Source organism: Mustela nigripes, chromosome 9, assembly GCF_022355385.1.
Source record: "Mustela nigripes isolate SB6536 chromosome 9, MUSNIG.SB6536, whole genome shotgun sequence".
NCBI lineage: Eukaryota > Metazoa > Chordata > Mammalia > Carnivora > Mustelidae > Mustela > Mustela nigripes.
The window spans coordinates 4,165,999-4,187,428 of NC_081565.1; the positions used below are offsets into that span (position 1 = coordinate 4,165,999).

Genomic DNA, 21,430 nt, shown 5'->3' on the forward strand with positions numbered 1-21,430 from the left:
TTAACCATTGCTCCATGGCCACTTCTCTGCTCTGAGCAATTCTTTTACCTAGTATTTCCAAGAACTCAAAGTTGGGGAAACGCGGGAACTTTCTGCAGTTCCTTCTCACCATGAAGAAAACTGAGAATGCAGCCTGACTTCCTCAAATCTTAGTGATCGCTTTCCCGCCTGCTCCTTTGCTTACTGGAGTGGAAACCCTCTTTTGGGCTGCGTAACCCCCCCACCCCCCGCCCGCCCTAGTCCTGGGCAGCCCGTCCCCGCGAGAACTACATTTCCCAGAGGCCTTCGGGCGCCTGCGTCATCAGCGAGCGCGGCCTTTAGTGAGCGAGGCCGACTCTGGAGAGCCCGCGGTGGCGGCGGCAACATGGCGGACTTGCTCAGTGTCGGAGTGAACCTGGAGGCCTTCGCTCAGGCCATCAGTGCCATCCAGGCGCTGCGCTCCAGCGTGAGCAGGGTGTTCGACTGCCTGAAGGATGGCATGCGGAACAAGGAGACGCTGGAGGGCCGCGAGAAGGCCTTCATTGCGCACTTCCAGGACAACTTGCATTCGGTCAACCGGGACCTCAAGTAGGTACCGGCTGAAGGGGCCGGCGTCGGGGACCCTGCGGGCGCCCACCCTGCCCCGGCCCCAGCCAGGGGCCGCTCTCAGGTCCTGGCTCGCTTGCTCTCTGCCCCTCCCTTCCAAGCCCCACGCCTGTTCCCCGGGGACACCTTGTCTCCCACCCCCGCTTTCCCGTCTCCGGTCTCCCGTCTCCCGGCCTCCTCGCCCTGGCTGCCTCCCGCCGCGCCGCACCTGCCGTGGGCTCGTTCTGTTCCTGACGAGGACGCGCGCTCTGCCCGTGCGCGTCCACTTCGCGCCTCCGCCTGGCAGGTTTCTCACCTGTAGGCCTTCTGCGCCCCGGCGCGTCTGATCCAATAGTACCGAACAGGACCGGCCCAGCGCCGCCCCAGACCCGAGTGCGCCTGGTCCCCGGAGCACCCGTTCCTCGCCTCTGAACCTGGAACTCCTCGGTTTCACACTACTCCAGACCTCAACTTGGTAGAACAGGACGTGCGCTTTCCCTCTCCCCTGCCCCCTCCGGAACCGACCCGCATTCCACTCCCACCCGCTCCTGTTCTCCTCTCTAGAGAGACCTCATCTCAGCGTTGATCGCTTAGGTTTAGCCCCCTCGCCCCCAGTATTAATTGGCAGCCCTTTAGGGTTAAGGACTGTATATTTCTCTCTCGTTCTTACAAGTCACCTTCTTCACTTCTACTTTCTAAGTGGTCCGGAACAAGTAAGTGCCAGGGCGTTTGTGAGCGGCCCATCAGGTTGTAGGAACTCTTGAGCTGGTTAGGTTCCAAGCTGGTCTTCCCTTCCTTAAGAGAGTCAGCCCTTCTCAGGGAGGTTGGAGTTCCAGGATTTTTGCCTTTTACTTCTCAGAACTGACCTTAGCAGGGAAAGGCATTTGCTAAGATAGTCATCCTGTAATTTCTGGAATGGATGGATTTTTTTTTCCCCCCAACTTGGTCTCCTTAGTAACCAGATGGAAGGCGGAGGTAGCATGGAGGAGGTGGTGACCAAATGATGGGTGGTGCCTCTTTTGATTTTTTTTCCCCCTAAGTAGTTGCTATTCTTTTTTGGTGGAAAGCCAGGAAATCACACACCCCCCAACTCCCACATTCACTTGCTGTTCTCTGGCGCAGTGCCAGTTAATACTTTTCCCTGCTGGAGGGGATGCAGTGGCTCTTCTCCGCTCTCTTCCGTTTCCTCCCTTGGGTAATGTTCAGGATCTCACAACCCTCCACCGTTCTAGAAAGTTTATAGTACCCTGTCGCCTTTTTAAATCTTTGAGCAGTAATGCCAAGAAGAAGGTGGCTGAAGATTCCAAAATGAGTGTGGTATGAGAAGCTGTTCCTAGAGAGTCTTTTGTTGACAGTTTGAGACTGGCCCTCACAGAACATGCTCCCGGAATGTGCTTTTGCTGTTGGCTCCCTTTCCCCAGCTTCTCTAGAGTTTTCCTGCTAGACTGAAGTATGTTTGTTTGACACAGCCCCCTCCGTGGTGTCTTCCCATTCCGTTTGTTTATTTTATCTCTTCTTTGTTTTGTTAAGTTTTACCATCTGTGAAGTACCATGTACCAGTCTATCCCTATGTGAATGATAAATAATCATCATCTCTTCAGGTACTTGCTGTTCTGCCAAATGTAATGATCTGTATGTGGGTTTGGAAACTCTTCGTGAGAAGCGATGTTACAGCACATTTCAAAATTCCAGAAAGTCGCCCTCCCCACCCTGAGAATAATTTGGGTTGTTACATCCTGACTTTAGGAGTCTTCCCGGTTCCAGTGCTCTTAACTTTTTTCCTCCTTTAGAACGGCACCAGAGAGCTCGGTTTTAAAATAAGATAAGCTCCCACTTAAGGGTTTTCTTGATTGTCGGAGATCTTAACCTTTTACCATGTTTCTTAAGAGACTTCTGATGGACGTTTTGAAGCACAGCCTTTGTTCTGGTTGGCTACACCCTGGAGTTTCATTGGACTCAGGTTTATTGCTTTACCTGTTTATTTTTCAGTGAGCTGGAACGTCTGAGCAATCTGGTAGGCAAGCCATCTGAGAACCATCCTCTGCATAACAGTGGGCTGTTGAGCCTGGATCCTGTGCAGGACAAAACTCCTCTCTATAGTCAACTCCTGCAAGCGTATAAATGGTCAAACAAGGTAAGGGAGACATGTCAGAAATGGAGCGGTTACAGGAAAAGCCATCTCATAAATGCAGAAGGGGAGGGTGTAAGTTTTTGTTTCTTTTTGTCGTTGTTGTTCTTGATTCAAAATTCAGATTTTGTTCTCCATGCGATTACAGAGCTGGACGTTGTATAATTTCTTTCTGAGCTCTTCTGTAGTCCTTTGAAGTCTTTGGGGATTAGTCATGATGCTCAGGTAATTAATTTGTTTAAAAAGTCCTAAATCAGGTGTGGTTAGGACTCTATACCTGGAGATTGGGTACAGGGAGCAGCTTTTAGGAACCCCTTGAATTCCTGTGTAAAACGTTGTGGTATGTGCATTTTGTTTTTCCTGGGGAGGCCTTCCTAGCTTTTGTCAGATTCAGAGGAGTCCGTAACCCCTAGAAGGTTAAGGACTGGTGGTCCGAATGTTCAGCCACTCACACTGTCTGTGTTGCTCGTGCTGTCTTCCCCGTCCTGCCTGGAAGATGTGAGAGTGCTGTTTGTTCGGTTGCTCTCCGCTCTCTAACTACATCTGGGGGAGACTGTTCTAAGCTGGTCCGTGAAATCTGCTCTTCATGGTTTCCTTCAGCAAGCAGCCCTGTGGCGTAGACCCTGGGACAGCTGTAATAGGAAAACTCAGCTCTAATCTAAAAATAGCCCTTAACAGTTAGGCTCATAAGCCTGGAAACAGCTAGTTTGTTTACTCACAAGCTCCTTTTGTTTGGGTGCTGCGAGTTGTGTATTTTTTTTCCTGCTGATAAAGAGCTAGAATATATATGTTTGGAATGACTTGGGAAACTTCTTTCATTAGGCTGTGCTACTTCTCTGCAGACCATTGTTCTCGCAGTTACTGGTTCTGAATTGCCGTGGCCCTCCCGTCATCCGTTGTCTCTTCCCTCTTTTCTGTGGTCCTCCTGCCCCCCCCGCTCCCCCCCCCCCCCCCCCCCCCCCCCCCCACGGTTTTGGATGAGAGATGAGCATTGAGAGTTTTTCTGGTGTGCAGATTTTGATCTTTAAGTTTCTCAGTGATATTTAGTATATTTTGGTTTGAAGTGGGACCCTGGCAGCTAAGTCTGAGAGGCAGGGAGAGGTGATTGAACCTCTGATACAGACACTCAGCTGTAAGGGTTGTCCCTCAAACTCTGGGCTTCCTTTGGCAGAAAACCCAGTTTGGTCTTCAGCATCAGGGTGCCCAGTTGGTACGGGGATCTGTCGCTCTCCTGTTTTCTGTAGGTCTGCTTTTCTGGGTTGGCCTGACGTCTGTAAGTGGTGGGAAAGGGCCCGGCAGTTGGGAATTTCATCGCTCTCATACCACGTGATGTCCTGGTGTCGTGCCAGACCCTGAAAAAGGATTTTAGGCCTGCTTGGTAGGTGGCCCCTATCTAAGTAAACAGTTCATCGAATCCAGCACAGGGATCCTCTGATTGGGTGATGCGGATCACCTGAGGCACAGGAAGTGGGGCTCCTGGGATTTGGAGAGGCAGTTTCCTAAAGGCAGGGATGCAGGGCAGATAAAAATTATGTCTTTGCCACAGAGATTCTTCCAGCCCTACGCAGATAGCACTGCTCTGTCAGGCTGTCCTGCTGGAGCCTCCTTGTTTTCCCAGGGACGCTGTCAGTCGTCCTTAGCCGAGTTTACCCAGGGATTGGGTGGGATCTGATCATTAGGTACATGGTGTGACTTCCTTCTGGTTGGACTCCTGGTAGAAAGTCTTGCTTTTTGGTGTTTGGACACAGAAACTGTGTTGGTGTATCACATGGGTAGTGCTGTTTTTGGAACAGCCTAGAGCTACGGAGACTTTTCAGTGGAGGGAAGACTTAGGCCAACTGAGAAACCATGAGTGACCCGGGACTCCTAGTGGAAGTGACTGGTGTCAGGTTGAATGAAGGTAGTTTACTTGTTCACCGAATTTAATAGTTAGTATATTAAATTCCTACTCCTGACTCTTAACGCTTGCTCTGAGGTGAAAAAGAGGTTGTATTAAGGAAAAGAAATACTGTGTTTTGTGGAACTTCTTGTCCTGGAGATGCTACAGATTAAGTAGTTTGTAAGTCCTGTAAGAGCAGTGTGAAAGCTCTGGGCTTGGGGGGGTGGGTGGTTAAGTCACGTCCCTGGCCTCGGAGCTCCTCGTGCAGAGTAGCTGCCTGTTCATCAGCTCCCTAGTGGCCCAGCAGAGGGGGTTTTGGGGGCTTGCTTGTACCACCGATCAGTAGAAACAAAGAGAATGATCAAGGGATGTTTAGTTTAGGCCTTCTTTTATAGCTGAGCAGACTGAGGCCCAGTGAACTGGCCTGCCCATGGCTTCACAGTTAGTCTAGAATTTGCATTTCCTGACTTAGCTCAGTGTTCTCTCCTCTAAACTTGATGCTTTAATCCATTTTGGCTTAAGGTTTTTGACTATAGAAGACATTTTTTTTCCCTTCCACATTCATCCTGGAAGCAATTCCTGCGTGATCTTTTATTCATGAATCTGTATGCATTTTGCTAATTTGTAATGGTTTATTGAAAGATGGAGTGACAGGTGTGTGGTACGTGGGCCCCCAAACTATTGCTCTTGTCCAGGGCAGACACCACTAATCACTTTCCGCATTCCTTCCTGCTGAGGTCATGGAGGGGCTTGCAGCTCTGTTCTGGGGCTAGGAGGCCCCTGCCAATCATCCCAAGATGGACTGCAGGGAAAGCGTGTTTTTTATTTCCGTGATGACAGATAATGTCCTGTTTGACTATGACTTATGTATACCCTGCCTTACTCTAGAAAGGATTTAAGGTCGATTGCAAGAATACATAAAAACCTTGAAAGGAAAGAGGGAAACAATGGTGAGGATGCCTTATGTACACTTCTTTAATAAACTCAAGAAGTAGCCCCAAGAAATAAGCCAGTATTCTCATTTCCAGCGGGGAATATGGAAGCAGCAAGCAATTAGATGTGTTTATTTTGCCTCTCTTACAAATGAAAAGAGCTTTTTAATTGCTAAAGCTTTCATCATTCATCATTTTACCCTCAAAGAGTTTAAACCAGTAAGTGCATTAATATGTTAAGTGAAGTTTGGGGTAACTTGCCAATGTCAGCTTTACGCACTGTTGGCTAAGAATTAAAGGAAGTGTGGGAAAGGCTTTGATACCACCCATTATGGGATGAACTTTCTGTTTTATGTGCTATTGGCCATAGAAAAGTCTCGTTCATGCTTAATGACTAATTATTTTCTTTAGGGGATTTTGTAATTTTTGTAAAGTCAGTCAGAATATTAATTACATGGTAGTTGGCATAATTGTTAGGTTAACACATTTAAAAATTAATCTAATGTAATGAAATGATGGCAAATTGCTGTGAGCAGCACTTTCTTAATGCTGATTTGGGGGAAGAATTTAGCTTTTGACTATTACGCACCTATAGATAATTGTTCTGTAGAGGGATGACAAGCTCTCTCGACGAGGGCAGAAATAATTGGTATCACTGCTGTCCTTTGCTGTGGGACAGTCCGTGCGGACCTTCTTTGGCTTCTTGTGTTCTGGAACGCCATGGACTAGGCTGAATTTTTTTCTGAAGATCCCCTGCCGAAGGTTCTCAGCGTCCTGTCACAGGCTCTTATCTCTGACTTTGACTTTTATTTCTGACTTTTTCCACTTCTTTGTGGCAGAGGCTGCTAGTGCATTCTCCCGAAGAGCCGGCTGAGACTACAGCCTTGCCCAGTGACCTCTGAAGCAGAGAAGACCCCGAAGTGTCCCTTTCTTGGGGGGCTGGGAATTGGGCCCAGAGGAGGGTGCCCCTGCCGCCTCTGATTTTTTTTTTTTTACAGGCTTCATTTTTCAGTTTTATTAGAGAAAGAGCTGCTTTCTGCCCGAGAACATTCAGTTGGCAAGTGTGAAGGCATTTCCTCCAGTACACCTCCCCAACTGTTCTTCCCAGACTTCAGTTAGGTGGCCTTAAGTTACTGTGACCGTCATCTCGCTCAGACCCGTCCTCGGAGGTGCCCCTTGTGTTCCTGCGTCTTGGAGCTAACAGGGGTGGGGTTGTTTGAAATGGAGCCTTTTCCTTTAGGGACCCCGTCCTCTCTTATGTCCCTGAGGAGTCGTGCTATGTCTGTCTTGTTCCCTGCTGGGAGTCCCCAGCACCTAGCAAGGCGCCTGGTCCACAGTAGGCATTCGGTTAAAATCAATGAATGAATGAAAGAATAAATGGAAGCTTTTGCTGTTGAATTTTTAATTTACAACCCCTTTTGTGGTTTGCTTGCTTGTGTTTTTAGTGAAGTATGATAAGGGCATTTCCATTTTCGGCCATTACTGAGAAACCCAGTTGGCTCTTTGGAGATGAGAGGCAGTTCTGAGATCCTGCAGTGGAGGCCAGGGCTGGATTCCAGAAGGGTAATTTGGAAGGACGGGGTGAGGTTGGTTGGTGAACTGATGATAAGCTTCTTGAGGGCTGAGGTTAGCAGTTTTATCTACGACGCTTATCACCTATGTGCCCTTTCTAAGAGAGCCGGGTTGACAGCCAGCGCTTAGGAGGGGATAGGACTTGATAGAAGCCTTCTGGAGTCGACTGAGTCAGGCTAATTTGAGCTGCAGCACCTGCTGTCAGGTGCTGTGTGGCAGCTGTCGTTTTGGCAGCACAGAGAAAGCTGGGAAGAGAAGCGTCAACCCCACCAGCCTCGCAGGGGTCAGCCCTCTCCGCATTGTCAGTCCCCGGTTTCTGCTCCTCAGTTTTCCTTCCCACCAGACCCACGCCTGCCCTGTTCTCTCTGATACAGATTTGGCGGCTACAGATTCATTAAGCAAATCGTAAGGAGAGACAATCACTTAAATGCCCCCAGACCTTCATCATCACGAGCTAGGACCAGACGTGGTTTGGGATGGTCCTTATTTTTCGCAGGGGCGTCATTCCCAGGGCTGCTGTTTTACCATATCTCACCTTCACAGCCCCTGCTCGTTCACAATGGGCTTCCACAGCGAGCTTGACTCTAGGACTTTCTGCCCTGGTTAGGCCGGAGCCCTACACCCTTTTCCTTCCTCTCCGCCCCCAAACCTCGATACTGTGGGAGCCATTATGAGAAGAGCAAAGAGTAACACTAACAGGAAAAGACAACAGAACAAAACCAGTCTCCTGGATTTCTAGATACTGTTGGAATCAGAGGTAGAGGAGAGGACAGCGAGAGATGTCTGGGCTTCCATCTCCGTCCTGGGCCAGGCTGCCGCAGCTCTGCCGCAGCGCTGCACTTACTCTGTGCCTTAAGCAGGTAAGAAAGAAACTCTTTTAAGTTCTCCGTTTCCTCCTCCGTGAAGTGGGGATGACTCCAGTGTTTGTGTCGTAGTGTTGAAGACAACATGAAACAATGCACAGAAAATGCCTTAGGGTACCTCACAGCGTGTTCCTGTCAGTGGTGGTCGTGATGCCCTGGCGTGGTAGTAGTGGATGTGTGTATTTATTTACGGAGCGGCAGTATTACTCAGCAGTTAAGAGCGTGGGCTCTAGAGCTGGACTGCTCCGGTTCAGGTCCTGGCTCTGCTCTCTGACAGCGGTGAGGCTCACCTCTGGGCCTCTGTTTTCTCTTCACTGAAATGGGAATGGCCATTGCCCACCACAGAAAGATATCGTGAGGATAAACTAGGTAATACAAATGAAGCTCTTTCCTGGCACAGAGTTAATGAGCGGTCTCTAGGGCCTGGCCTTAGCTTCACAAACAGAGACAGACAGACCTCCAGGCAGTGCTGGACTGTCTTTTAAGGATTTCTGCTCGATGGTGCAGTTTCCCAGACTTGATTTTGGTATATTCTTCTGAAATTCTGCAAATCAGAGAGTCTTTTTTTTTTTTTTTTTTTTAAAGATTTTATTTATTTGACACAGAGCAAAAGATCACAAGTAGGCAGAGAGGCAGGCAGAGAGCGAGGGGGAAGCAGGCTCCCTGCTGAGCAGAGAGCCCGATGCGGGGCTTGATCCCAGGACCCTGAGATCGTAACCTGAGCCGAGGGCAGAGGCTTAACCCACTGAGCCACCCAGGCGCCCTCAAATCCGAGATTCTTTTAGGTAGTCAGCACCTTTCGTGCCCTGGGGAAGCCCAAGTGTAGGTGTCAACAGTTCACACATTCATATGAACCGATGGGAGGGGGATCTTTCCTCAGAGAACCGGGAGCTTGGGTGAGGGATGGGTTGGAGGGTCACTGACCGCTTGGTGTGGAGTCCTGGCTTTTGGAAGGGTAGGCTGGCATGTGGGAGTTGAGGGACGGCAAAGGCAGGGAGGGTCCTGGGGAGGAGCGCACGGAGGCCGAGGGGACTGCGGGGGAGGGGTGAGAAGGGCCGTGTATGGCTCAGGGCAGCCCGTTTGTCCAGAGCCGGGAGGAGCCTTCCCATGTGGGCACCCCATAAGGCTGCGTTCCCAGAACTCAGCCTTCCTATGGGTCCGTAGTCTTCTTACCTGGTAGGGAAACTCTTTTGGCCTAGTCAGGGGTTTCTTGTGTTGTTTCTTTAGAAAAATGCTTGCACGCAAAGGCCGGTAGGAAAAGAAACATCTGGATTGATTCTCTCCACTTTTGTCAGTTGGGTGCTGGTTACTAGCCAGGCTGGGGTTAGATTCTCGGGTTTGAATCCCCAGCCTCCTCTCAGCTTTATGATTTGGGGCAAGTTACAGAGCCTCTCTCCGTCTTAGCCTTCTCATTAGTCGGAGCGGTTCATGACGACCTCTGTGTCCGGGCTGTGGTGAGGATTGATGGGTTTATGTGTCCCCCCACCCCCCGCCCAGCGCCTAGAACAGTGCCCAGTGTGTAGCGGGCACCCACTGGGTCCGCTAGTCCTGCTCCTTTTCGTATTTTTGGCAAAGTGTTCAAAAGGCAGCATGTAGTTGTGCCAGCACGGGACCGAGGTTTTGAGAGACCAGTATTCAGTTCTGGCTGCCGCTGTCTACTGGCTCGCTGTGGGACCTGTTCTGTGACCTTACGCCAACGGCTTCACTCCTTCTTGGGTTCTAGCTTCCTCACCGGTAGGTGAAGTCATGGGTGGGATGATCTCTTGGGTCCCTTTCAGCTTTAGCTTGGAGAGACCGTGGAGTCACTTGTGCATTTCTGTGGTTTTGGAAATGAAAGCTTAACGTGGGGAGTGGAAAAGAGCAGAGCTTGTCCGGTAACGTTTCTTCAGCACGACTGTTGTGTGTGCATCTCGGGCTATACCAGAGCAGAGCCGCAGCCTGGAGGCCTCGTGGAAAATTACCTTCCAGAGGTTCTCTAAACAGCAGTGGCCCCTTGTAACACACCAAGCGTAAATGTTAATGAAAATCAAGTGGTGCCCCTGTAATTCTAAACGGTTTCTATCCCAAGGCTTTGGCTCAGTTCCACATCTTTATGTTCTGCTTACTAGTTGTGGTTTCCGAAAATTGCCACTTTATTGTTGCCTGGAATCAGATTTGTGATTCTCTCATCTTTTTCTCTGAAGGAACAGGCTATCTCTCTAGAAGCTGCCCTGGGAGGCTGCAGAGGCCACTGGCTGTGTGTCAGGCCTGCCCGCAGGAGGCACTCTGTCTGTGGGGCACTCATCTTGAGTCCCTTCTTGGCTGGCTTACATTAGCCTTTTCTGGGCCGACAAGGTTGGTGTGGTTTGTCCAAGCCTTCTGGGGATTGTAACCAGAGCCTGAAAAGGGCGCTTTCTCTTCTGTCCCAGGAATGTTTAGGAGAAAGCAAATTGTCCCCTATCATTTTCCTTCGCAGTGAGGTGCGCATCGATGGTGGGATTGAAGCGTATCGTTACGAGGACGGAGAGAATCTGACGTCACACCTGCCCATTTCCTGGTCTGCCCTTCTTCATGGCCGTGGGAGCCGGGGCAGAGCTGCTAGATAGCTGTGCTTTGCCCCCGCTGTCTGAGCCTTCTCTGGGCCACCTCATCTTTTCTGCAGCTTCACGTGGCAGCCACACATCGATGCCACCTCGCTGCACTGCCAGCCTAGGTCTCTCTCCCAGTGTCTGCACTCGGAGACGCGGGGGCCTGTGAGGCTGGAGTCCGGAACTAAAATCCTGCTCCTTGCTCTGGGCCCCAGCTGGGCGCCCAGACCCTCACCTGCTGACCAAGGTGTATTGATTCTACCTCTTGAAAACCTCTTACCCTCTCCTCCCCATTTTGACTGCTCTTGCCTGAGCCCAGGCCCCCATGATTGCTTGGGACAATGCTGCAGCCTCCCTGCTGACTTCCTGCCAGTTCCTACCCCTTTGAATCTATTTTCCTCTCTACAGCTCCCCGGGGATCTTGAGAACGCAGACATCTGATTGGTTGCCCCTCAGCGGTTTCTTCCGTCTCTCTCAGGATGAGTGCCAGCTCCCCAGCTGGCATGTGGAAGCATTCGAGTCATCAGGCTCTGGGGCCCGAGTCCAGAAGCAGGCAGCCCTTTGGCCGGATGCCTTAGCCTCAGTTTCCTGATCTGTAAGCGGCACGCTCAGTCCTGCGTCCTAGCAGTCTGTAGTGGTCTGTAGACGGGTCGTTTCGTCGCAGGGACTCCAGTGTTCAGCTTCCTTTCCGGCCACTCCGCCAGTTCCCGGTTACAGAGTGAATCGCAGCCCCCGGTGGGGCCGTGAGCTTTTCATCTCAGAGCTTTCGCGCCTGTTGTTCGTCCTTCTCCTCTCTTCCTTTGGAAAGCTCTCACTCATCCTGGTCTCAGCTGAGTGGGTACCTCCCCTCGGAGGTCTTCTGAGTTGTACCCAGATTAGGTCCCCGTGTTTACACCTCTTAGTGCTTTTCTCCCTCTCCGGCTCTTTCTGCCCCCACAGAATTAAGCCTGGTCCTACACTAGGATTTAAACTTTGAGTCTCCATCTGCTGGACTGTAAGTGGCCGTAATACCGATCTTGGTGCTGATCTGAGTGTCTCGAAAACGTGTATACAGTTTGTAGTTCAGGGTAGAGTACAGAGTGGTGTTTAATAAACAGTAGTTACTGCCAGTAGCTGTTTCTAAAGGTGTCGTAAAACCGTATTTGAATGGGTCAGTTGAAGCCTCAGGCTCTCACTCTCTCTCCCTCTCTCTCTCTGACAAATAAAATCTTTGAAGCCTCAGGCTCTTCCTCCTTTCCTTCTTAGATTATGTATTTTCCTTCTACTTGATTCTGTTCGACTTTTCCAGATTGTTGTTGTAGGGGAGGGATGGGAGCGAGTGCCAGTGGCTACCCCCTGAGTTCCCTGGCCGCCAGGCCCCCTCTGAGGAGTCTCCGACCTGGGGCCAGGAGTCCCAGATGGAGGGGAGCTGCGGGTCTGTCTGGCCTGTGGCCCTCGAGCTGCCGCCGCCTGCATTTCCCTTCATTTGGCGTGATTCTGCTGCCGTTACTGACTTGTTTCGGGAGGCTCCAGCTCATGCAGTCTCCTGGGTTTGTCCCTGGGCTCCGCCTTCTGCTGCTCCTTGCTGACTTGACAAAGTGACTAGAACTCCCGAGTACCCTCCCTTCCACCAGGGACAGTTTACTCCTCTGGTCAGTTCTGGCACGGCGGGAGCTTCTTTCCCCCTCCCTCTGTTGCGCTGGCAAACTTACCATGACCCTGTGACTTGGAGGCTCTTTCTCAAACCTCCAACTTCATCTTGGCTGCCCTGCAGACCTGCTGCTTGCCATCTCCTCTGCCTGGAGCCCCCGGCACCTTCTGGAGCACATTTTCTACCGCTTCCTCCTGCAGCCTGATAAAGAGTTGCTTCAGAGAATTCTCTGGAATAACCAGGCAGAGTTGATCTTGTCTGGTTTTGCCCCGGCCTCTTGGCAGCTGCACTGATCACACGGTGCCACAGCTGCTTGCTGTCCAGGTCTGTCTCCTTGTCTTCGAGGTTGGGGCTGTGGCGTCATCTTTGAATACCTGGCATCTGGCACATCATAGGCACCTCGTAATGGGCCTTCCCTCCCTCCCCCGCCTCACCCTGCCGTGTTCCTGAACAGACTCTAGGGATTGTATCTCCTTTGACTGAGTGTTTGATCTCAAAGGGACCTCAGTGATCTGGTAGGTCTTTTTTGCCCCTCATTTTGAAGAGGTCTCCAAGGCTGTCCTGCCAGCCCTCTAATTGGGACCCAAGATATTGACAGCTTAGAAAAGGAATGTCAGCCGAATGTCCAGAGCACCAGAGAGGTTCCTTCCGCTATTAAGGGCCATTAAAATACTACCTTTTATCTGTGGTTTTGCGGCTGCTGACACCTTGTGGAGCAGGAGCAGCGGTCAGTCCACACGACAGCTGGAAGGGAACCATGGGCACAGGTGGGATTCAAAGTTAGCAGTAGTCTGTGTGCAGAGTGAGGCCGCGCAGGGCCCAGCCTGGTGTGTGCAGAGTGAGGCCGCGCAGGACCCAGCCTGGTGTGTGCAGAGTGAGGCCGCGCAGGGCCCAGCCTGGTATGTGCAGAGTGAGGCTGCGCAGGGCCCAGCCTGGCTACGGACTTGGCTCTCAGGGATTGCCTTGACTGCCCTGCGGAAAGCAGCCCCAGACCCTGAGATTCTGAGAGGCAGGCACCTTTGTCCGCGTCAAGCTTAGGAGCCGGTGAGTTGGGATCTTAGTAACTAAGCGGCATCTTTGCTGGGCACAGCATGAAGAGAGTGGGACTGCCGTGGTGCCCCTTACTGCCCTTGCTGGCCGGGGATGTCTGTGCAAGTATGGTTGTGTAAAGACAGGTGCCAGTCGCCACTGTTTCCCCCTTTTCAACAGTAATTGCCCTCCACGGGTTCAGGAGATGCAAGTGGCTCTCGTCTTTTCCCCGTTAGTGTGTGTCTTCCTGTTTTAGGGTTGGGAGTTACAGCGTACCCTAGTTATCTTCAGTTAAAATAACAGTGGCTTCTTTGATGATTATTGATCACTTGTTGGTAGTGGTAGTAGTACCACTAAGCATTCTAGGCTCATCTCTGTCCTGATGACTCTGCACAGGGCAGGTTTTGAAGGGGGAGGGGTCTGCAGACTTTAAGAGCATGCGTGCGTTCAGAATGGTTGGACTTGTTATAAAAGGCTCAGTCTTACTAGTTCCCAAGTTGTGCCTTTGGGCAGTGTGCTCTTTGCTAGGAGGTGTCAAAGCCATCCATTCCGTGCCTGCTTACTGAGCACCTACTCAGTTCTAGGCACTGTTAGGGACACAGCAAATGAAACTGATCAATTTCCGTCTCCTTGGAACTTAGCTTATATCCAAATCTCTAACTTGATCAGAGGAGTTAAATGCCCAAAGCACCTGGTTTTAGGATAATAGTATTAACAGTGGTCTTCCTCCCACCTCCCTTAATTAGTGGCATTTACATGTCTCATTTACCAGTCTTTACCATCAGGAAGGAACAGAACTCACGGTGTGCTGGGTGACTGCATAGGCATCTGTAACTGATCTAGAACAGCATCTGAACATAGAGGAAAGTGTGTCTTGGAGTCCTGATATCTTAAATATCATCCTGTTTTCATAGCGTGGTGCATTTTAATTCTGTCATATGCTGAATGCAAATGCAAATTTTTTGCTAGTAATGCACAGTTTTCTGGCTTATTTGCCCTGGGCATGTTACCTGTTTGTTCTTATCGTGGTCCGTTTTAAGGCTGTGTTTGCTTTAAGGGGTTCTCATCGATTTTAAGAGGACACTAAATATGTATCTTCAGTTGGGGTCCAGAGGAGAAAAACCATTGCTCAGTCAGCTTCAGATACCAACTTTTTTGAGGCTGTTGACCTCAGACCTGATGCAGTCGGTCTGTTGCTGTGTAAGAGAGTTTTCTCTGTGTTGTGATGTGTGTTAGTGACTCTCACTCCCTACATTTGCACCTGGGTCTGTTTAAGTTTCATTTAAATTCCTGAAGCCCTGAGGGACGATTTTGCCCATGGGTGACAATTGGCCTGATGCACTGGCTTCAGCACCTCACCCATGGACAAGCGGGGCCCACCGAGTGCGCTGTGCTCTCTGATTGCCTGACAGCCCAGCTGTTGTCCGTCCAGTTAGTTCTCCGTCTCACCATTCGGAGGCACGCTTCGTAATTCAGTGTGCTTCCTGGAGTTGAGTGCATCGATTCCAAACCCTGCATCATCCATGGTTTCTGTGATGAGAATTAGAATCTTCTGAGTTTCAAGATAGACCAAATTCTGGCCTTCATCCTAATGAGCAGAAGATGATTAAGTGACTGTTGAAGTTTTGTTCAGTGACTTGGTAGAAGGGAATTTTCCTGTTAAAATCACTGCAGTAGTATCTTTATGTCATAGCTCCTCTCCACGTTTCTCCTTCCTCACTGGCAAAATGAGTTTGAAGACACTTTATTGCTGGGGGTGGGGGGGTAGGGGGAGTGGGGTGGGGGCGGTGAATGCACTTAGCCTAGGACCAGCATGGAGGAGGCACTTACTGGGTGTTAGTTGTCCTTTGGTCACGGCCACCGTGCCCTCCACCCCTAAACACAGAACTTGCACCAGCAGAGACATTCCTGCTTGTCTAGGTCAGCCCCCGGGTTTGGTGAGGGTAGCAAAGAGGCTCGATAGCCCTGCATGGCTTTAAAATGTTAAAAGAAACCATAGAGGATTATGGGCGTCAACATTCTCCTATTCCTAGTTTTCCCAGTCTGAAACAGAGTAGTCCGTGTTAATTTTAATTGCCTGGATGAGCTCAAATGTTGAGATTTTAATGCATTTTCACAGTAGCTCTGGTGGCGTTATTATTCTGCTGGTAGTTCATTTGAATTCTTGGCCAAAATGCTGGAGTTGGGGACCTCTGCTTGCAAACCCAGGATGTGGTAATCTCCCAGCAAGATGTCTTGTGGAGAACGTTGCTTTCCCTGTTGAGACTTCCTCCACGCAGCAAAGCGTCCCTTGTCCTTCTCTGTGCCATAGCGTTGGGCATGGCTTGTTTTCGAGGAAGGTTTTCAAAGCTTTTGGTTAGCAGAGGGTGTCTCGGGGGAGTTGCTTTTATTCTGATGAGTCACAAAATGGGGAAGGCCTCTCGGAAGCCTCCAGTTGGCTTTTGTTCCTGACGGAACATTGACAGTCCCTGCGCCTGGTGAGGGCTGGTGGGCAGTCCCCAACCACCGCACCTCCCGTCTCCTCCTCCCACCCTGTGGGTGACAAGCCAGCCTGGCCAGGGGTGACACGGGGAGAGCTGACGCCCCGTGGACAGCTGGGAGTGCCAGGCTCCAGGGTGGGGTAAGGAAATCCGAAGTTGAACCAGGCAACCTCTCTGCCTTCTGGGGATTTCACCGCCCCGCCTCAACCCTTCCCTTATCCCCCTGGCCTTAGCCCCCTCCCAAGACCGGCCCTGCGCTCACACGGTGGTCTCTGGCACTTAGAACGGAGCCATGTACTTGCTTGGTGAGTGTGTGCTGCTGAGTGGGTGAGGGAGTGCCCCCGCCCTGCGCCGGGCCGACTCCTGTGGCTGGGTTGCTGGCAGTAGTCCCCTCACTGGCTTCCCTGTCTCACCACCTCATGTCCTTCTCCACACTGTCAGAATGGTCTTTATTTATTTATTTATTTAAAGATTTTTATTTCTTTGAGAGAGAATGAGTGAGAGAGAGCACGAGAGAGGAGAAGGTCAGAGGGAGAAGCCGACTCCCCACGGAGCTGGGAGCCCGATGCGGGACTCGATCCTGGAAGTCCGGGATTATGACCTGAGCCCAAGGCAGTCGCTCAACCAACAGAGCCACCCAGGCGCCCTCACAATGACCTTTAAAAATGCAAGTTTGATCACATAAGTCTCCTGCTTAAAATGAGTTGATGATTGCTATGCTCAGGATTAAGATATATTCCGTAGTGTAGTTTGTGACGGTCGGAGTCTGAGCCCTGCGCCCTGGCACCTGGCCGGCTCCAAGCGTGGTGCTTACCCTGCCCACCTTCCTCCCTCACTCAGCCTGTGGATGGCCCCGACACCCTCTTTTGTTTGGCTCATACTTTCTGGTTTCATTTGTTCCCATCTTTATAGTCCCATACTTGGGGGAGTCTCTAAGTCCCCCCGGGCCGCTGCTGTGTCCTTCTGCAGCCCGCACCGAAGCCCGCGTCACGGAGTGACTCCCGTGGAGCTGGAAGTTCTGAGTACTCGGCTTGGGGACAGGGACACGTCTGCCTGTTTGCCGTTGTACTTCCAGTGGCCTGCAAGGCCCCGCCGAAGAAAATGAAGCAACAAGACCTTTCCAGTTAAATCGGTTGCTTTATTATCTTTGAAGTCAGTATTGTAATTTTTGAATGTGTTTGAGGGGAGAAGGTAGCGGCCTGGGTAGGATTTTGGTCCCACTTTTGTTTAGGTTTGGGTAGAGATGACCTTTAACTGCTGTGTTCCTGGCACGCAGCTGCTGGGACGGCCTTGTTTGGTTTGTGCCTTCCACGCACAGCTTGGCTTGCTGAAGGATAATGCCTATTAAGTTGGTTTTTTTTCGTTGTAAACTAGTTTGAGGATACAAACAGAAGGCAAATTATTTTGATTATTTTGAGGCAGATATGAGAAGGACAGAGAAAGCATACAGTGAAAGTTCTAGAGGTCCCGTATATTTAACCTAATACTGGGCGCTTCTGAAGCATGGAAGTGTCCCTCCTCTCATCAGACGGGGCGGGGGGCGGGGGGAGAGGCAGCGTAGCGTGGCCTTAAAACCATGAGCTCTGGGGCCAGATTACCTGGGTTCAGTCCTGCTTCTTCCCTTTTTTTGCTTGTGACCTTGGGCAGCCCAGGCTGTGGGAGGGTCAGAAGCGCGCGGGTTGGCCGTCGCAGGAGCGCCGTCGCTGCCGGAGTCTCTGGTCACCCGCGTCTTGGCCTTGTTTCACCAGAGAGGGAGCTCGCACTCCTGAGAGGTCAGGGACCCGCCCCCTGGCCGCTGGGTGTAGGTGACCAAGAAGATTTGTACTTCATCTGATTCCCAGACCCCTTTATTCTGTAGTCTGCCTTTGCTGTCTCAACAAGGTACAATTTTGGGATAGAAGCATCCAAGTATTTACTAATGATTATGAAATTCATGTTGCCAAACTTTTATTTAAATCACAAAAGCCATTGTCAGTAATTCATTTTAAACATATAAATGGGCTGACAAAGAAGATCTCTTACATGACTCGGAACTCCCTGATCTACCTGTGTTACGTTATTTGTGCAGGTTTAGAAGACACTTGTTAAAAAATTTTTCGATGGTGTCTTTAAACTTGAGTGGCTAAAAGTATAACTTAGCCCCAAACACCTTTAGGAGCAGAGACATGGTCTCCATTCTTGCTTATCATAGAACGTATCTGTTCCTGTGGCTTCTGCTAGCTCGAGGCAGAGATGGCAGGGACCGAGTTGATGCATCGGATTGGGGGAGGGTCGGACTCTATTATATCCTGTGCCCATTAGTTTCCACTTTCTCCCACCCTGACTGGTGCTTGCCTTTTTTTTTTTTTTTTTTTTTATAAAATATGTGTTCTAAAAAAGGCCCTTCACAAAAGGCAGAGGTTCTCGACTTTGGGGGTCTGTGCTGCGCCCTCTGTTGGGTCCGTGAATGTATTAGGTACACCTTCCGGGAGAATAACCCTTAGCTTTCATCGGCGTTCTTCCAGAGGTCTGTGGCTCCAACAAATTTAAGAGCCACCACTATGGAGGAAAAGCATTGTTTGTTCTTTTATTTAACTTGTAAACAAAGTATTTTATTAACAAAATATTTACACCCTTCTTACAGTGCAAGTTTTCTAGTGATTGTCTTACACTCTGTGAAAGTAATTATAGAATACTGAAGCGGAAACAGTGTAGTTCTAAAGTATGCCAAATCTACCTTCATTTGCAGAAGCACTCTTCTCCCAGCATAAGTCTAAAAAGCAGAATCTTAACAACCAAAAGCAGAAGGTCTAGGGGTGTTGTTACTTTTATACCACGTCACCTCCAACTCTTCCTGACCTGAGCTGGACTATCCTGGCAAGGCTGTGGCCCCAGAGTCTCGAGGGCCAGGGCCCGCAGGTGGGCGTGTCAATGAGGTGCCTTCAGTCTTCGTAGCTCCGGCTTACTGTCTGATCCGAGAACTCATTTCCAGAGTCGTTCAGCCTCCATGCCTCATGGCTTTCCGGTCCTTGTCCCTCCTTTGAATGGTCCCTCCCCTCTCCCCTCTCCTTTCCTGAAGCGTCCTCAGTGCCGCCCAGATGCTTGCAGACACAGGGGGAGGCTCCTGTCATCCTTCAGTTGATGAAGGGAGACTCTTATCTGGGGTTGCTTCGGGGTGGCAGGGAACAAGGGTAAGACTTGTGGATACCTTCCTCCAAAAGAAAGGAGGAAAATGTTTTGAAACTGTGTTTGCAGGTTGAATTTTGAGGCTGAGCATGTAGTATGCTTGGTGGAGAGTCCAAAGGGCTTCCTGCAGAAGCTCAGAGAGGGTGACTGTCTAATCAAAGATCCAGAGAAGCATGATCAGTGAGTGGGATTCTGTAGTGGTCCCAGGAACAGTACCCATGTGCTCGTTCCCCTGACCGATGGAAAGGAATCGGCCTGCATAGAGTCTGCTTTATGGCACACCCATGTCCCACGGGTGTAGAAAGAACCAGCAGCCAGAAAGCCCAGAATGCTGCTGTACAACTTTTTTTGTCCATTCTTATCACCTGATCCTTTGGCCCAGCTTCTTCCGGCTGTGTCTTTCTGCTGGTGGCCATGAGTTTGCAGATCTACAAGACTGTGTCCCTGCTTCTTCCTCCCGTGGCCGGGGATTCACTTATCTCTAGACTTGGGAGCACATTTCTGCTACATTTCTTAGGCTTTCCCAGAAGAAATGGAAACGGAATTTTCGTTAATTGGTTAATGTTCTACTTTGAACCACCCCTCCCTCCCTGGCAGTGTAGGTCTGTAGATGGAATCTAGGCCTCCCAGTTTGAGCATGACCTTGAGCAGGCCGCTGGGTCTCTTTTACTCAGTGTCCACATCTTTAAATGGGGATGATAATCGTTCTTACCTTCTTGGGTAAAGAACTTGGCTCAGAGTTCAGTAAATGAAAGCGCTCAGGAGCTTGCTAATGAAGCGGATTCGTGAAGATTGATGCTAATCAACTGGTACTGACCTGGCCTCATCCTGACAGTCCCCACTATGGAGGTTGGTAAGAGAGGGCACGAGGCCCGGTCACCCCTCAGAGATCTTGAGCTGTGCTTTGGGCAAGGCATATTAATGGCTGCTGCCCCCCCACCCCGCCCCAGTCTCTGCTTCCCTGAGGATTTATTTCTGACCGTGATGTGTAAATGGCTGTGGGTGTTCGGGCTGTAATGGATCTGGTGTTTAAGGCTCCCATTGTCACGGCTCAGCGGAGCCCTCCCTCCACCCGCCCCTCGGATGGCTCAGCGCGTGACTGCACCTCCTCTGCCCCTGTCACCTGCCAGCTCCGATTTGGGGGCTGTGACACGCAGCCTTGGCGCGGTTGGCAGGTTGGCCTTAGGAGAAGCTAGGCACCGGAGCTTGCCAGCGCAATTTGTAATTGATTAATTTATTTAATCTCACTATCTTGTATCAACCTGAGAGGATAATTGTGCACAGATCACTGTTTAAACTGGAGGCTTGTCTCCCTTTAACTAAGCCCCACGCTGGTCTATAGCTCTTCACTGAAGTCATTCTGAGGGTAATTCTGCCTCCTCTTGCTCTCCCTGAGATCCTAGCCTCTATCCGAAGTGCATACTCTGGTTTGAGTTAGAAGCTTTTAAGAGAGGGGGAGCCTAGTTTGGATTCTGATCCTGTAGGCCACGTCTCGCTTGTGGAGAACTGTTCTATCTTAGCACGGGAGTGGATCTCATTTTCTCCAGTGTCGTGAGGGTATGTCGTCCGTCCGCTGCTGCTGCTGTACTCTTTCAGATACGGCGGGATTTCCAGCATGGGGCCAGAGCGGGTTTATTAGTTCTTCTCAGGGATGGGAAGGAGGTGTGGACAGGGAGGGATGGCACACACGCCACATCCCTTCTGTCTTCCTGAATGTAACGTTTCATTGATTGTAAGTTGCATTGTGATGTTATGTACCACCGAGAGAGACAAAGCACAGCCGTACATAGATTTTCAGACACCATGATCATAAGACGCACTGTGGTTTCAGAAGGTTTTGGAATGGGTGAAATGTGCTTTCCTGATGATGGATCTGATTATAAAATCCTTAGCTTTTTGCCAAAGTTGTGGAGATGTGCATTTGGAGGCCCAGACGTTTCTGTCATACAGTGCCCTTCACATGACCTTCCAGTTGCTAAAAATAAGATGTACTTTGCCTCTCTGTGCGTAGGGAGAGGGGACTAGAATCCCTATATAGTATGTGTCATATCACGTTTTTTATGTATGGCTCTCAAATGCTCACGTTCAACATATTTTCACTCAGCCTAATATAAAGATTTTACTTTTTTAATTGGTGGCCAAGTTTCATGTAATTCTTAATGTTAAAAAAGGTAAGATTGGTACTTTTGATATTTTTTTCCCCTTGAGTACAGAACATTCATTGTTCGTTTCAGTCTTGGGAAGCCACGGTCATGACGTCTCCATCAGGGTCATTAAGGAGGAACTTGAGGGGCTGTGTCCTTGGTTCAGGCATCTGGAAGAAAGAAACTTGGTTTTCTCCCTTCAGAGGGCTTACCAGTACTAAATTCAGGGAGTCTTTTCATTTTGATCTGTAATGCTTGGGGTCACTTGCTAGAAAACCCCAGGTGTAGGCAGAATTTTCTTGTTGCTAGCTAATTTTGTAACTGGAAATTTAAGTTCTGGCTTCTCATTGGCTTTGATATATGCACATATTTATCCTAGAGTAATTGAAGTTTACTGAGGTCCCACTTAAATTATTCCTGATTCAGGCAGAAGGAATCTGGCTACAGATGCAAGAGAACATTTAACTGCCATATCAA

General features: G+C 50.0%; 1 protein-coding gene across 2 annotated transcripts in view; it reads left to right on the forward strand.

The window, feature by feature from the left end:
* The first annotated feature begins 330 nt into the window (after nucleotides 1-330).
* Nucleotides 331-21,430, forward strand: part of MED27 (mediator complex subunit 27) — a 191,785-nt gene continuing 170,685 nt past the window's right edge. For both annotated transcript variants that reach the window (XM_059410484.1, XM_059410485.1), the window contains exons 1-2: nucleotides 331-567; nucleotides 2,554-2,698. In XM_059410484.1, coding sequence (XP_059266467.1) covers nucleotides 365-567; nucleotides 2,554-2,698 — 348 coding nt within the window. In that variant the 5' untranslated portion in view covers nucleotides 331-364. The remainder of the gene's footprint in view (nucleotides 568-2,553; nucleotides 2,699-21,430) is intronic.